This window comes from Cibotium barometz, chromosome 57 (assembly GCF_041138505.1).
Source record: "Cibotium barometz isolate CiBa-2024 chromosome 57, ASM4113850v1, whole genome shotgun sequence".
Lineage (NCBI taxonomy): Eukaryota > Viridiplantae > Streptophyta > Polypodiopsida > Cyatheales > Cibotiaceae > Cibotium > Cibotium barometz.
Window position 1 is genome coordinate 21,437,799 of NC_141102.1, and position 15,813 is coordinate 21,453,611.

The 15,813-nt window shown below is 40.0% G+C and overlaps 1 protein-coding gene across 1 annotated transcript; it reads left to right on the forward strand.

The window, feature by feature from the left end:
• Positions 1-7,396: 7,396 nt before the first annotated feature.
• LOC147606548 (major pollen allergen Bet v 1-M/N-like) lies at positions 7,397-8,299 on the forward strand. Its single transcript, XM_086792038.1, has 2 exons — positions 7,397-7,638; positions 7,793-8,299. The coding sequence occupies exons 1-2, from the start codon at positions 7,443-7,445 to the stop codon at positions 8,077-8,079; spliced, it is 483 nt and encodes a 160-aa protein (XP_086648164.1). The 5' UTR covers positions 7,397-7,442; the 3' UTR covers positions 8,080-8,299.
• The last annotated feature ends 7,514 nt before the right edge of the window (positions 8,300-15,813 follow it).

The window sequence follows — 15,813 nt, forward strand, 5'->3', positions numbered from 1 at the left end:
AAAAACTAGGGCCGTATCCAAAGATACGGATGGCAGCGCACTTCTCTATAAGCATGACTTTATGTATATTATAAGGTATAAATGCATACCCTGTATACCTAGATAGGGCTTTCAGTGTAAGGAGTGGAATCTCTGCATCCATGGAGTACTTGCTATGATATATAATAAACATATTTTTGTTGATAGAAGAGACGTAGTGTGCAAGAGTGGCATCTTGCGCATGTCCAGTACCACCTCATCCAAGAAATCCATCGACGTCGTTAAGCTCTATTTGCATTGACAAAGAACCAGGAGGGAAAAAATTAAAGTAGAAATAGTTCAAACAGACTGAAGCAATAAGAATTAAACCATACAAACTAAAGAAATAATTAATTCAGGTAACAGAAGCAATAATTTACCTTTTGGTTCTCATCCTCCTCCAACTTCGTTGCATCCCAAAGGTTGATGGAGCCCTCTTCATTTTCTTGGTCAAGTTCGGGAACAGGTTCCTTACGAAAATCAGAAATGCCCATATCTTGCTGAAGGGCTTGAAATTCTTCCTCTGAAGGGCTTGAAATTCTTCCTCTGAAGGAAGAGAATCTTCATTCTCCTTGGCTTTCTTAAAGCACAAGGACATTGCTTCAGGGGCCTCTAAGAAGTTTTATGTCACTTCTGTGTCCAATGCGAGAAATTCATCCTTATGCTCATTCTCTACATCGAGAACACCGACGCAGTTTCACAACCATCTGCTATTATAGCAAGACAGTAATCCTCCTTAAAATTGTAGAGTTTTTGAATGTGGGAGAAGAGGAGGTAATACTTCCCATTAATTAGGAAGGACGGTAGCCCAGGCATAACAAAATTGGACGTCAATCGCTCCCCCATGGACGGATGACGTTCCTTCATCAATGATAGTGGAGGCCTTAAACTGTGCCACATCAAAATTTGTGCTAAGAAGTTCCTCCTCCTTCTCGGACACAAGGTCCAAGACCTCTTTGTTTGCAGACTGAGCCCTCGAAATAAAGGAATGTTCTGATTTATCTGTCCTTCCTTTGAGTCCTCTCTTTCGCTGATTTCGTTCTCACGGTGCGATATGGTTATTCTCCATGTGAAATCGGATTGATATATCGCTCCGTGAGGGTTTGGTGAATTTTATTGATAAGAGATTTTGTTCATGGTGCAATATATCTGTTCTCCATGTTTTGGAATTGAAATATCGCTCCGTGGACATGTCTGAAATTTTTATTGATAAGTTATTGTTTTGTTCACCGTACGATATATCTATTCTCCATGTTTTCGAATTGAAATATCGCTCCGTGGATGGGTCTGAAAATTTTATTTATAAGTTCTTGTTTCATTCACCGTGCGAAAAGAACATTGGTCTAGATTTGGATTCCCCTTATCGCGCGGTGGATGGTGGTCCTGTGACTTGGCTAATTACTCTACCTTCTCTTTTCTAGTGCTGTAATGGCACACACAAAACAGACCGTCAGGAGAGTTTCAGTGCCAGAGCCGGATCGAGTGCTCGATCTAGCGCCGAATCCAGTTTCGGTTCCAGATATTCTGAAGAAAATTTCAAAGGACGTTTTAAGTGAACCTATGCTTAATGTCAAACCCAGCACCAGCAAGAACATTTCAAAGGCCAGGATCACTTTGCAGAGGCAAAGAAAAATGGTTGTGGATATAAGAAGGAAGGCACAGGCAGCTATCAATCTCCTCATCCCCAAAGCTCCTTTCTTGAGGATTGTCAGATCCATAAGCGACAGAATAAAGTGGAAAGGTTACTTTAAATGGCAGAGTAGCGTCCTCGCATGTCTTCAAGAGTCATGAGAGGATCTCTTTATAGACATATTAAATGATAGTAATATCTGTGTTGCCCATGCCAGGAGTGTCACACTAATGGACAAGGACATGACATTAGTAAGCAATGTTAGGTACAACTATGATAAGTTCATGCGACCTCTACCATTCAAGGATAGGAAGGTAGCAGAAATCCTCTCCATTCCTCTTGCTTTGAAGAGAAACAAGGCTTCTGAGACAAGGTGGTTATTGAAGTGGTGACAACAGTAGGTCCACAAGGGCTTCAGAGGCTTGTAAAGGGGGCGGATCTGAAAGGAAAGGAGAAATTAGAAGAGAATGTCGATAGGGATGATTTGGCAAAAAACCTTCTAAAGTTGGAGGGAGAGAATAACGACAGACTTAAGGCATTGCCTTGTCAGATTATATGCAATGTCTCGTACAGCGCCGAGCAGGAGGAGTACCTCCATATCACTCCAATGGATGTTTATATGCTCATTGAAAAGAATAGAGAGATCAATGAAAGTATTTTGCTTACTTGTTTAAGGTGTGTACTCTTCGCCTTTTTTGAATGCTTTCTTATTTTGATTTCTTTCTCCCTTTCCTAATGTTTTCAATTCAATCTGCAAGGTACTGTTGAAAGAGCTTTTGCCAGACCAGGCAAAGCAAGTATATATTTGTGATCCTTTGGTATCAACTATCCTAATTTACCCGTCGAGGTTTGACAAGGACCTTGCTCCTTATTTCTAGGGAGTTGGTTCGGGTACCTGCTTTGTTGTGCTGCCATATATAGAGAAGTATGTATTTTCTTTGGATTTCAAACTGTTGATGGGATCTACCAAGGTCTTTGTCTCTAGTCGTTTTTGAATCTTCCTATTGTTCACCTTGAATTGTGCTCTGCTAATATCCTCACCTCCCATGATATTGAGGTACTCTCTAATATTTAGGAGGCTCCAATGTCTACTTGCACCTACAACTTCCACTCCACCACCGAGCGCATATATCAAGAGGCAAAACAACTTGTTCATCTGTCTGCATTTGGACCCAACAACTATTATTTTCCATCCACTGCTCATAATAGAAGCATATGTGTAGTGTGGCATGAGCTTTGAGATACCAAAATGAGACACTAGATTCTACTATAGTGCACTTAAATGTGTCATCGTTATGTATCCCTTCTACAGTCCTCCACCAGTCTCTAAGAAAGGCTACCATGTCATCGTCTAATACCTTCTTGCAAACAAACATGGTAGGTGTTTGTGAGAAAGAAAATTGATTGAACATCTTCTGGCAAAAGGATGTATTGGGCATACCCAACTAAGACTCACAAATCGAGAGGGCTTTGCAAACTTCAAAGACCCTTGTATATCACAAAGCATCTTTCATTTCATGACCATTACAATCCAAGCATGTTGAATTGGCCATTCTATAGAAGATAGGGGTGGAGATGTGATTATCTGTATCTTACCAAACCCACCGTCCTGCTTTGGCACCAAACAAGAGTGCCAGTAAAAGAAGATCTTTTGTTTAAGAAGTTCTGCACTTGTTTTGCAAAAAAACATTGCCTGACCAATGTCTGCATATGCAATGCTTGAAATGTTTCGGTAAGGCTTTCCAATGGCTGCTCCTCTATTATGTTTGAAGGTAAAATATCTGCAAACAAGAAATAAGTTGACTTAGATTGAAATATCTCTGTCAGAAAATCTCACATGCCCCTTTCTACCTGCAATACTTACAATTGTATGGAAATCAAGTTTGTTAGCGAAGATGGATATCTCGTGCTATGTAAACATGTTGTACTATGGCCATTAGTTTTCCACTGCTTGCCTTCTTGAAGCCTTGTAAATGACCTTTCCAGTGGTGCTCCAGTACATTTCGTCATCGAACTTGGTGAGGCCCGATTGCAGCAAGCTACTGTAGATAAACCCAAGTGCTCTTTCGAAATGCCTCTCCCACCCCAGCACCATCATCGTCCTTCTTGTTGTGCAAGGATATCTCCTCAATCTCATCAGTCTTCTTGGTGTGGCCATATCTTCTTGGAAGCTAGAGTAGAAAGGTTATGTTTAGAGTAAAAAGGAAAGAGATGTGCAGACTAGGGTTTTACAGGAGCCTTGAAGATGAAAGAGATGCAGCTCTGAGAAAGGAGGGAGATTAAGATGGAGGAGAAAGTTTAGGGCTTCGGGCTTTGATGGTTTCATTAGGGTTGGGCAAATGAGAGAGTGATGGAAGAGAAAGGGAGAAAGAGTTTAATTTGGACGTTCAAGAGGGAAAGCGGACTTAAAAATAAATTTTTTGATTACAATGAAATTTGAGATGGGTTTGTGGGGGAAATGTGAGTTTTGGGAGGATCTAAAAAATTTCAAAATTTTAAGGACTTTTTTGAGCCACGAAAATGGTGGGACCATACCTACCCTAAACCCCCTACTTTTTAAAAGAGACAAGTGTAATTATTAGTACTGAAAGCCTAGTGCCCCTCCCTATATTCAAAGGAGACCAAATGTGCACACTCCTCTATTCCTTTTAGTCTGTGCTAATTACTTTCATTAGTAAGAGGCCCAAAATATGTCCAAATTCTCCCTAATGACCAAGTATGCATTTATTTTCTCATACCTTAACTTGCATACTTTAGATTTCTACCTTCTCTCAACATACTTTAGATTTCTACCTGCTCTCAACAAAACCATGAGGCTGAGATACATAAACATCCTCATGGAAGTCACCATTCAAGAAGACAGATTGTATATCCAAATGATGTGCATTCAAACCATGATGGGATGCCAATGCAATATTGCACCTAATTGTAGTCATACACGATGTGGATGCAAAGGTCTCATCATAATATATACCCTTAACCCTTGAGTGTAACACTTTGTAGCAATCCTTGCCTTGTAGTGATCTCAACATTACCATCAACTTTGTACTTAAGCTTATAAACCCACTTTGTTCCAACAATGGCCTTTTTACCATAAGGTAAATATACTGAACACCAATTGTCATTTTTTAAGATTGAGTCTTACTCATCCTCTCCTCATCCTACTTGGGTTGCATCAATGGATCACTTTCTTGTGCTTCCTCAAGGTAAATAGATCCCTCTTCATTACATATATTGGAAATGTGAGCATGATCCACAAAAGGGAAGCCATGCACGTGTCCTGCTAGGTAAAGGAGTATCGATTTGCTATCTCGCAATGTTTGCACAGCAACCATTTTGGCATACTCTTGGACACCTGCATGGTTGTCCTTTCCTTATCCCAACTGCATTGGCCTACACGGGTTCCCTTTCCGCATCCACAATTGCCTTATCAATAGAGTGATCTATGGACTTAAATTCGAGCTGATTTTCACCTAGTATAAATTGATTTGTAGTAGCTTTTTTAGCATTCATTTGCTTCATAGATGGGGCTACTCATTATTATACAAAGGTAGGATTATATCGAAGATATCTTGTGAGCATTTATTTTATAATTTTCTTGCATAAAAACATGGGTTAAACTGAGTTCTCATACTGAGTTCTCATCAAAGATAGCTCTACTCGCCAAATTCCACTTTGTGCCTGAAGGGTAGAGTCTATATCCTTTGCGTCGTTTCTCAGGAAGAAGAACATAATTAAGATAACCAAAAACATGAAAATGAGTCACATAGGGCTTCTTGCTATTCTAAGCCAAATAAGGGGTAATTCTTTGTAAGGCGTTGGTGGGGAATTCAATTGAGGTGGATGAGAAATATTATGTACTTCCTCCTAGCGCCTTGGATGTGTTTTTCACCCTTGTACAAGGGGAAAAATAGGGGCTATCTTTCACCCAACGGTTATTTATGAGATCTATTAACCATTCTACAGGTTACTCCAGAGGCTCTCCTACCATGACATGCTTCACATTCTTACCTTGCGTAATGGAAGCCTATCGTTTACGAGACAGTACTAGACTTTATGAAGAAACATTACCATGAGGAGCTTATTGCCAAATAGGAAAATCACAAATTTTCGTATTTTAAGGCTAGCGATAGTGGACCTCGACCATTTTTTAAGTTATGACCATACAAGTGTGGACACTAGCTGTTTGTTTACAAGTTGTTTTTACATTAAGCAATACCACTTGAATAGAACTTGTGAGGTCTTCCCCTTCTCTACTCTTTTACTTTCTCGTATTTTATTGGATTCTTATATAGTTTGATGCTGGTTGTTTCTTGCAAGGATATAATGGAGTGTAGGTCCCCCCTCTTATGAGCTTCTCCTCTTCCTACCATGTCCTTGAGAGCTAACCTATACGACACCTTCTCCTTATCTCCTTAACAAAGTTAAAGAAGAATAATGTATGATTTAATAGATGACAAAGCCCCACAATCGTTGGTCTTGTGAAGGGAGTTTCAACAACTAGCTTCGATCGCTAATCTGGAATTGCTAAGATTGAGGTTGTCTAGTAGAAGTTCATAGTAAAAGCCACATTGATGTGAGTGGAGAAGGGGTTGGCTGCGTATCTCTATAGGCATATATAAGTGAGATGGCCATGACATGACTGCATAGGTTCATACTCATAGCCAGAGCCACCCTTTGTAGTGTAGACATGGCCAATTGGGCTCATCTTAGGCCTCGTGTTCGGAGCCCGCAATGTCCGGGCAGGGTGCCCTCATGAGAGAAAAAAAGTATTCTTGCGCACAATCATGGCTAGGTGCAATGTAGACACGACCAACTATTGGGCTCATGTTGGGCTCCGTTCACGCCTCGTAATGTCAAGACAGGGTGTTCAAGAGAGTAAAAAAACCTACTTACTCAATGTGTGGAGTGTTATGAGGGCCATACAAACATGAGCTAGCCGAAGCCTTGGTCATATAATAAGAGGGTGGGGCCTTGATATCCAACTTGATATTTCACCTAAATACTAAGCAATAGATTGTAAAGTGAAGCTATGATATCTTGCTCAATAGTACTAATGTAGATACACATAGATATGTGAGTGGAGACATGCACAGGTGAAAAGTATACCTGACAGCTGTGCATGTCTTGAGGTACTAATCTACACATAGATATGCTTCCTTGTAAAGTCACAATGTAAAGGTGATGGTATTGTAAAGGAGCCACAATGTAAAGGTGATGGTATTGTAATCTAGCGATGGAAAGTCCCTCTAAAGGTGATGGCATTGTTTAAAGTCCCACTCTCACTCTCACTACCTCATATACGGCACACACGGCATCATGTCGTAATTTATCCCTCATGGTGGGTTTATATATCTTTGTATGTGAATAGGACAACCGTCAATTCTAACAAGAGGTAGTATGTTAAAATCTCTACCCACCTCCCAAGAGGTACGATGTGATAGCTCCCAAGAGGTGCTATGTGATGGCATTGTAATTTCAGAGTACCATATCTCACAATATTAACATGAATTTGGTAGATAGATTGGTTGGTGATTTGAAAAGTAGCACTCTCACTCTCGCTCAACGATCTCATCTACGGCACGGCATCGTGTAATAATTTTTACGTCTTTGTACGTGAATAGGACCGTCTTATTTAGAATTGCAAGCACCAACAATGTCAACGTGTGTTGGTAAGACGATTGGACGTCGTAGCACCGACACTGCACAGGGCCTTCCCCCATCGATATGAGTTTTTAAAAGCCCAAGGTTTTTGGCGGCAACAACAACAACAACAACTACTACTACTGAGATCATGGGCTCCCAAAAGATACAAACCTTCGATGTGGAGGTGGCCATCAAGCATCCGGCGTCTTTGGTGTGGCAGACTTTTGTGAAGAACTTTCAGAACTCGCCATCCCTTGTTTTCTCTGGGCACTTCGACAAGGTGGAGTACCTGGAAGGGCCGCCTCTGGCGAAGGGAGGAGTCCTGCTAGCAACATATCATGCTTGTGAGCACCATTATTATAATAGCTTAAACACACACACACACACACACACACACTTGCACTTTGAAGATTTTCTCTTGTTGTAAAAGGAGCTCAAAACATAATATAATATATATAATGTCGTGTTTTTGTGTTGTTTCATATGTATTATTTATAGCCGTCCCTCACTATCGCTACATCAAGCTGCGGTTTGACGAGATGGACCACGACAAGCATTGCTTCAAGTGTACGCTCGTGGATGGAGGCGCCCTCGGAAAACACTTCGCACACTTGGCCTACTCCTTCCAGATCCTGCCTTGCTCTGATCATGGCTCCTCCTGCGTCATGCACTTCACCGTGGAGTACCAGGACATAGGACAACACACCTTCCACGACTTCATCAAGGAGCAACTTGAGAAAATCTGCAAATCTCTTGACTCATACCTCAGCTCATCAGCTGTTTGAAACATCATCGGGACATGATGTTGCAATATAATAACGGTGCGCCCTCATACATATATTATGTAGGGTAGAGGAGGTGCATACTTCATCGTTGTTGTTGTTGAATCACTCTTCGCCCTCATATTATAATAACGGTGCATCCTCATGTTATATTATGCAAGGCTTATTACTCTCATCATTGTTGAGAATATATATATATATATATATATAAATATATTGTGAATGTGATGTGATGATATCTGAGTGAATGTGGTGAGATGTGAATGTGATGTGATGACATGTGAATGGATGAGATGTGATATATTCGCTCTTCACCCTTTAAACTTTCTATATTTGTGTTGGTCCTAAATTAATTTGGCTTTGATCCTCGTGGCCACCTCCTCTCCTCATAACAATCAATTGGAACATGTTAAATGAGCACACACCATTCCCAAAGAGCAACTCCAGGGACAATGATTTAGAAGGTTCACCTTGATAACATGCTGCCTCTCATGATGCTTTCCACTACCATAACATTATACTCCTCATGTTGGGGAGACACAATCATATAGCAACTAATCATCATGTGCAACAAATCGAAGCACAAAACAAACTTGCAGAGCAATGTGATCACATGAACCGCATTCGTGCACGTATATAACAAAGCATACTCAAACGTGGTTTACATGGCCGAGGGTTCTTCAAAGCTCATATATACAACCTGGATATATCGTGGAATCCATTTGCGGTGGATAAGAAATCTCACGTACTTCCTCTTAGCACCTTGGCTGCACGTGTTTTCTCACCCTTGTACAATGGAAAAAAAGCCCGGGCTATCTTTCGACCAACGGTTATTTATGAGATTTTTTTCAGTATTATGTATGTTACTCTCTGTAGGTTCATATGGTTTCGCTAGCCAACTACAACATCACAATACCACTATCATGCTACATAAATTGTATCCTCAAATAATAATGCAATGAGCCTAAATATGTCATCTCAAATCACACATGTGTAATTCAGCCTTGGAGGTTGAAATCTTCTAGTCTCATTAGGACATGTGAGCAGCATGTCGCCAATGTATAAAATGATAACAATTTTTTTCTTCTTTAGTCCTCTTAGCAAAGAGGCTACTCTGAGTTGGAATGTTATAAAAACCATTTATAACCAAGTATGCATTTATTTTCTCATTCCTAAACTTGCATACTTTAGATTTCTACCTGCTCTGAACAAAACGATGAGGGTGAGATACATAAACGTCCTCATGTAAGTCACCATTCAAGATGACAGACTGGATATCCAAATGATGTGCATTCAAACCATGATGGGATGCCAATGTAATAATGCATCTAATTGTAGTCATACAAGATGTGGATACAAATGTCTCATCGTAATCCATACCCTAACCCTTGAGCGTAACACTTTGTAGCAAGGCTTGCCTTATAGTGATCTCGACATTACCATCAACTTTGTACTTGAGCTCATATACCCACTTTGTACCAACAATGGCATTTTTACCATAAGGAAAATCTACTAAACACCAACTGTCATTTTTGAACATTGAGTCTTAGTCGTCCTCTCCTCGTCCTACTTGGCTTGCATGCAATGGATCACTTTCTTGTGCTTCCTCAAAAGAAATAGATCCCACTTCATTACATATACTGGCAAACAATGAGAGCATGATCCACAAAAGGGAATCCATGCACGTGTCCTCCTAGAGGTAAAGGAGTATTGATTTGCTATCTCTCAATGTTTGCACCAACCATTTTGGCATACTCTTCGACACCGACATGGCTGTCCTTTCCTTATCCCAACTGCATTAGCCCAAAAAGAGTGCTTTTTAGTTGGGTTTTTTTGGAGTGCATCTTCCTTACCTAAGCTCCCTTACCGCTTCGAAGTATTGTTTCTAAGATCCCTTACCGCTTCAAAGTATTCTTTCTAACTGTTTTAGACACTTAATTCGTGAGATCACAATGACCTCTAGCCCTTTAACAGATTGCTTGTTACACCAAGAATATTTTTAGCCATGTGTGGGTTTGTTGATATTTTTAGTACAGGTGTATGTGCCCTCTACCATCCCCAATGAATCGAAGAAGCTCATGCAAAGTGCTAAATGATGGAGGCTTACTATTTGATGGGTCAAGAGCGAATAGACCTCCTTGAACCCAGAAGAACAAGCTCATGCAAAGTGCTAAATGATGGAGGCTTACCAGTAGATGGGTCAATAGGGAATAGACCTCCTTGAACCCAGAAATCTACATGCTTCTTCTCTTTTGCACGTAGGACTTTATGAAGAATATTTCTTCATGTGCAATATTCTTTGTCAAGTACCAAGTTGATATGGTGTCTTATTCTTGACCCTCGTATTATAATAACAGTGCATCCTCATATTATATTATGCAAGACTTATTACTCTCATCGTTGTTGAGAATATATATATATATATATATATATATATATATATTCGCTCTACTCCTTTAAATTTTATATATTTGTGTAATTAGTGTTTCGGGCCTAAATTAATTTGGCTTTGGTGTATGGCGACATCCTGGTGGCCACCTTGTCTCCTCATAACAATATTGGAACATGTTAAATGAGCACACACCATTCCCAAAGAGCAACTCCAATCATGATGATTTAGAAGGTTCACCTTGATAACATGCTCTCTCTCACAATGATTTCCAGCACCATAACAATATGCACATGAACTCCTCGGGTTGGGGAGACACAATCATATAGCATCATTAAAAGACAAGGAAAACCTACGTTTTTTTATTTAAAAGTTTAATTTAAATTTAAATTTTCGGATAGGCTAGCAATTTAAAATTTATATTTTATAGCAAACCCACCAAAAACCATTTTCTTCATTGATTACTATCACATCTCCTCTCTGTCCGACGCAACAACTAAAACTCTCTCTCTCTCTCTCTCTCTCTCTCTCTCTCTCTCTCTCTCTCTCTCTCTTCCCCAAACCCTTCTCTCATTGCAATAGGTCTCTCTTTCAAGCTTGGATCCAAGCTATGTACCATATTCCATTGTGTCTACTATAGCACTCACAAAAATAACAAACACATCAAATTCATCACGAGTGAGGAAGGTAGACTTCCATATTCGCATCTTGAATGAATATGCACCTATCACAAAACAACGTCTAAACGCACAGGATAAGAAAGAAAGAAGACAGCAGGGTCATTGTGATGTGGATCTTTCGGTTGATGGTATTTATATCCTAACAATCCTTCTTCAAATTTCTTTCCACCTTTCATAGACCTATCCTCATTCATTCATTTTGTTGGAGAGGGTGAGAATGGGCTCCTTGGGATATTGCAAATGCTTAAGTATATGTGATGCATGGAAGGTTCAATTTCTAAACTCACAAATTCATAGTTTTCAAGTCACTTTGAGTAGTGTGCAACAAGCTCTCAAAATTGCATAGAAAATATTTTACAGCTATAGAGAGAGGGCAAAGAGAAAGAGGACCACATCCTCAAGTTACAGGATACAATCTTGCATATGAAGAGCACACCCATGGGAGCTAGAGAGCGAAAGAGGACAATGAACAACATTCAGACACTTGCAATTGGTGGTGGTGCTCTCAAGCGAAGAATTCATGCAGTAAGGTTTATTTGATTTTTGGTTATAAGTTATTCTTATTAGAGTGTATTGATTGTTTGATTTTTTTTATTAACTGTTAATTCATTATATAATATTGCTGCTATAAGTAATCTTTGTTAGTTCATTACAGGACCTTTCTTAAAGATGCGTGTGGTGATAATGGTCCTCAAGATATTGGAGATATGTTACGTAGCTGCGTGAGAAAACATGACATTCTTTCCATAGTTCGAGATCCACGCTACTACAAGAAGGGAGACAGATGCTTGTGTAGAGCGGTTCCCTCTAACGTGCAATATATTGCTCATAGAGTACTACCGATCAACAAATGTGTTAAGAAACACAATGTCAATCCGAGGACTCGACCCGATTAGTGCATGAAGGTTTATCCCTTGAGGGAGATCTCACATACACGAACCACCACTTGACGATTCAACCATTCAACACCTCAATCAATCTCTCAATCTCTTAAATCCACTACACTAATCAAGAGAACAAACAATGCATGGCAATCTCTTAATCCCATTCAAACATTGATTAAATCTTAGCTTTCCCTAATGCCAGCAAACCCATCAGCTTGCATCTACTAACCCACAAGCTTAAGCAAGCATAGAATGTAACAGTCACAAACCCACAAGCTCATAGAGAGAGTCTATCCATGAATAACTCATTGCCAGTGAAGTGGGCAAGAGCTTACATCAATGGAGACTACACACACACACACTACAAGCATGCAGCATACACAAGAGAAAGAAAGAAGCATTCAACTAATCATCGATTAATCTACTTCAATGATGCTAAAACAGATTAAGAGAAAGAAGTGGAGCTATACTCATTGGAGCTTGATGCTCATCATTAGAGTACAATAGAGAGAGAGTTAGAGAGTTGCCATAGCTTGAGAGCTCAAGAGCTTCACTCAATAGCTTATGAGAATGGCCAAAAACGTACCCTTTCTTTAGCTAACATCTCTTTTATAAAGATATCACTAACCCTAACCCTAGGCCTCTTTCACACATGGACGGATAACCCCATAAGTGAGCCTTGCTTAATAAACTTAGAACTCTCATTTAGAACCCACATTGGCCTAAAACGATTTACATTGCACTTCGGCACAAAAATATGGAAAAATTATGTGCGTCTTTATGTTCCCATAGCTACAATTCTGCTCTCTCGCATTAATTGCTTCCGACCTCCTTCCATAATCCGTATTCCTGTGAGTGTTCCCGCACGTGGAACATTCCCCCCTTCCTGAATCGCGCACGTCCTCGGGCGCGGTAGAAACAAAAGCTGCAAAAAACAATGTAAGACAAGTAAAGCCTTTTATTGAAAAAAAAATCCAGAAATGACAATCTCACACGTGAGCATGCAAGTGAAAGGCCAATTAGAGTTTTAAAGAGTGCTAAAAGAAGCGAGTAAAGACTAGTCAAAGTGAGACTAAGTGGTAGATAGTGCTATGCAAAGGCAAGTGTGTTTGTACACGGCAAGTTATGACTGTAGTCTCAATGTCCTACAAGTGTTTAAGTTATTCCTAAGTGGCAACCCTACTCCTAAATATAAGCCATGGTGATTGGACCTTTCTTTCTTTCTTTCTTTCTCTTTGTTTTTTTTTTGGGTGTAAAGAGCAGAAGATTAAACAGAATTATTATTTTTAGCTTGATAAAGAGGAAGGTTCCATCCCAATGAGACCCAAGCAATGGCCAAGAGACCTCCGCCAAGAGAATCTAAAGGCCGCTATCTCAAGGGCGACAGACCCTTTTCTTTCTTTTTGACATAAGGAGTCCCCCATGAAGATGAGGGCATCGGTCTCGAGGGCCCATAATGTACCCAAGCATCTATCAAGGCGATAGAGTCCTTGTAGGTCTTCTTCTTAATCTTTTAGACGTTAGTGTTCACCCGATGGAAACCAAGGTATCGGCCCCAAGGTGCTAAAACAACCCAAGGTCCTACCAAGCATTCCACGTGGCCGTAGACACGTCATGTCTCAAGTCACTTCTATATATTTTTTAGGGCATGTGTTTCGTAAATTTTTGTTTATCATAGTACCTAGCCCATACCTAAGAGGTAGCTACCACTAGGGATAACTAATATACTTCTAGAGCATAAGAACTTGGCATACTCCGTTGGTATATGTCTTACACCGTCTCCAAATAGAAATACCTTCTACTAAGTCCTCTAAGAATCTAGAAATTAGTCACCAATAGTAACAACTAATTTAAAACTTAAACCGGCCAATTGTGTGTGAACATGCAAACAATATATACAAAAGTGAAAAGAACACAAAGAACGAAAGATTATGATTTGAATACACCTGTTGTAGTGCTCGTTGATGTGGCACGTTTGTCTTGATGCATTGCTGATGTGCAGATTGCTTCTCTTTGCTCTTTGTAGGCATTGCATGTCTCCCCCCTTCCTAATTTGTGTGCACGGTAGGTGGACTGTTGGAGCGTGTTTGTATGCTCTTGTTTAGCTGAGATCTCTGCAAAATGTCTTATTAACAAACAAGAAAAGAAAAGAATAAAATTTGTTATTGGTGCCAATCACCGAAGATAGCCGAAAGGAAAAACCTAGTGGGAGAAAAGTGCCCTAGCTTGTTGATCTTATTGTGGAGTTGATGAGCTTATCCTTGCACTACTTTTTAGTCCTTCTCAGGTCCTCCTTTGCAAGGACATTGCATTTAATATACATATAATCCACCAATATGGCGGTGGATCTGTGTCCACTTCTTCTGGAAAGATTGTATCAATCACTTCACGATGTAAGGACAACCCTATACAAAAGCTGACCTATGGAGAAGGTGGTAGAGGAAGGAGTGCTTCCTCGCTAGAATATGGCATTGGTTCTATGGGAAGGTTAAGTAGACAATGCCGATTTTGGAATTGCTCAATATAGGTGCTCATAGTAGTATTCCAAAATTGACATGTTGAGGCTGGGGGAAGAAGGGCTTGCAAGATAGGTGGTTGCAAGTCATTTATGCATGTAACCCTCCATTGTTGTGCTTGAACCTCCTCAGGTAATCTACGTTGATTTGGTCCTCGGTCTGGTACTCTCATATCAAGAAGGTTATGACATTGGGATGTAATTCCCACAATTTGTTTCATTAAGCCCATGCCATATCGTCGAAAGTAAGGCGGCATAGCCAACAAATGTGTGAAGCTTCCCCTAATACGAGTCGTGCACACTCTTGATAATGTGAAAATGGATGATGCTGTTGATAGAATAAAGTGACAAAGTGATGCCCACAGCAAATTTCACCTAAGGGAGCATAAAAGTACCTAGAATGAGTTTGAAAAGGAGGAGCACTATAACCCCCGCGATGTTAAGGTTGAGTACTATCAGGGTCAATGCATGGTGGACATGTATCTCGCCAAGTATCCATCAGGAGGTATCTAGGTGTAGAACAATGAAATTTAGAAACTTCAAACTTTATACACTCTTATCCATCATTACAATCCTTATAAAAAACAATGTAGATAAGATCATCTCAAAAAGAACACAATCCTGTATTGGCAGAAGGAACCACATTAGTAAAAGTGAGACTAGTCAAACACGTGAGACTAGTCAAACACGTGAGACTAGTCAAACACACTGATCTACCAAAGAGCTTCAATTGTAGTGTTGATGCCTTACCTTTGGTTTTGGGTATGTCCTTCTTAAGAGGTGGGAAGGATAGCAATTGTCGAGGAATTTGAGCAAGATAAGAGAATTTAGGCAGTGAAGTGCTAGAATCTACACTCAAAGGAGACTCATGAAAAGTTTGATTTGTCTTAGGTACACAAGTTGATGGTGGAAGTATGTAACAAGGAGAAGTTGGGACAATTGGTGATTCAATACATGTTTTGGGAAGGTCAACACAAGGAGATTTGTAGGTGCTATCACAACCACCTATCCTATCTTGAAGAGGTTGTGTTGATTTCCTTTGCACCCACTGATATGAAAAACCAAGAGTGGCTTGTGGAATCTTATTGATACACTCTTCTGGCTCTAGCAAACCATGGCATTTGGGAAGCCAAAGTGCTGTTGCACCCTCATAATAGCCTTATGCTTTAAGAACATGCTTTGGGACCCAATGAGTAACAATCTGAGGCTTAGGCTTGGAAAAGATATGCTTTTTAGGAGGTTTAGCAACTAGGCTAGATGGTACAAGTT

Bases quoted from the DNA above. Each gene is read 5' to 3' on its own strand.
- LOC147606548 (XM_086792038.1), top strand. From the start codon at position 7,443: ATGGGCTCCCAAAAGATACAAACCTTCGATGTGGAGGTGGCCATCAAG. The intron at 7,639-7,792 runs GTGAGCACCATT...TATTATTTATAG, and splicing joins GCTAGCAACATATCATGCTT to CCGTCCCTCACTATCGCTAC.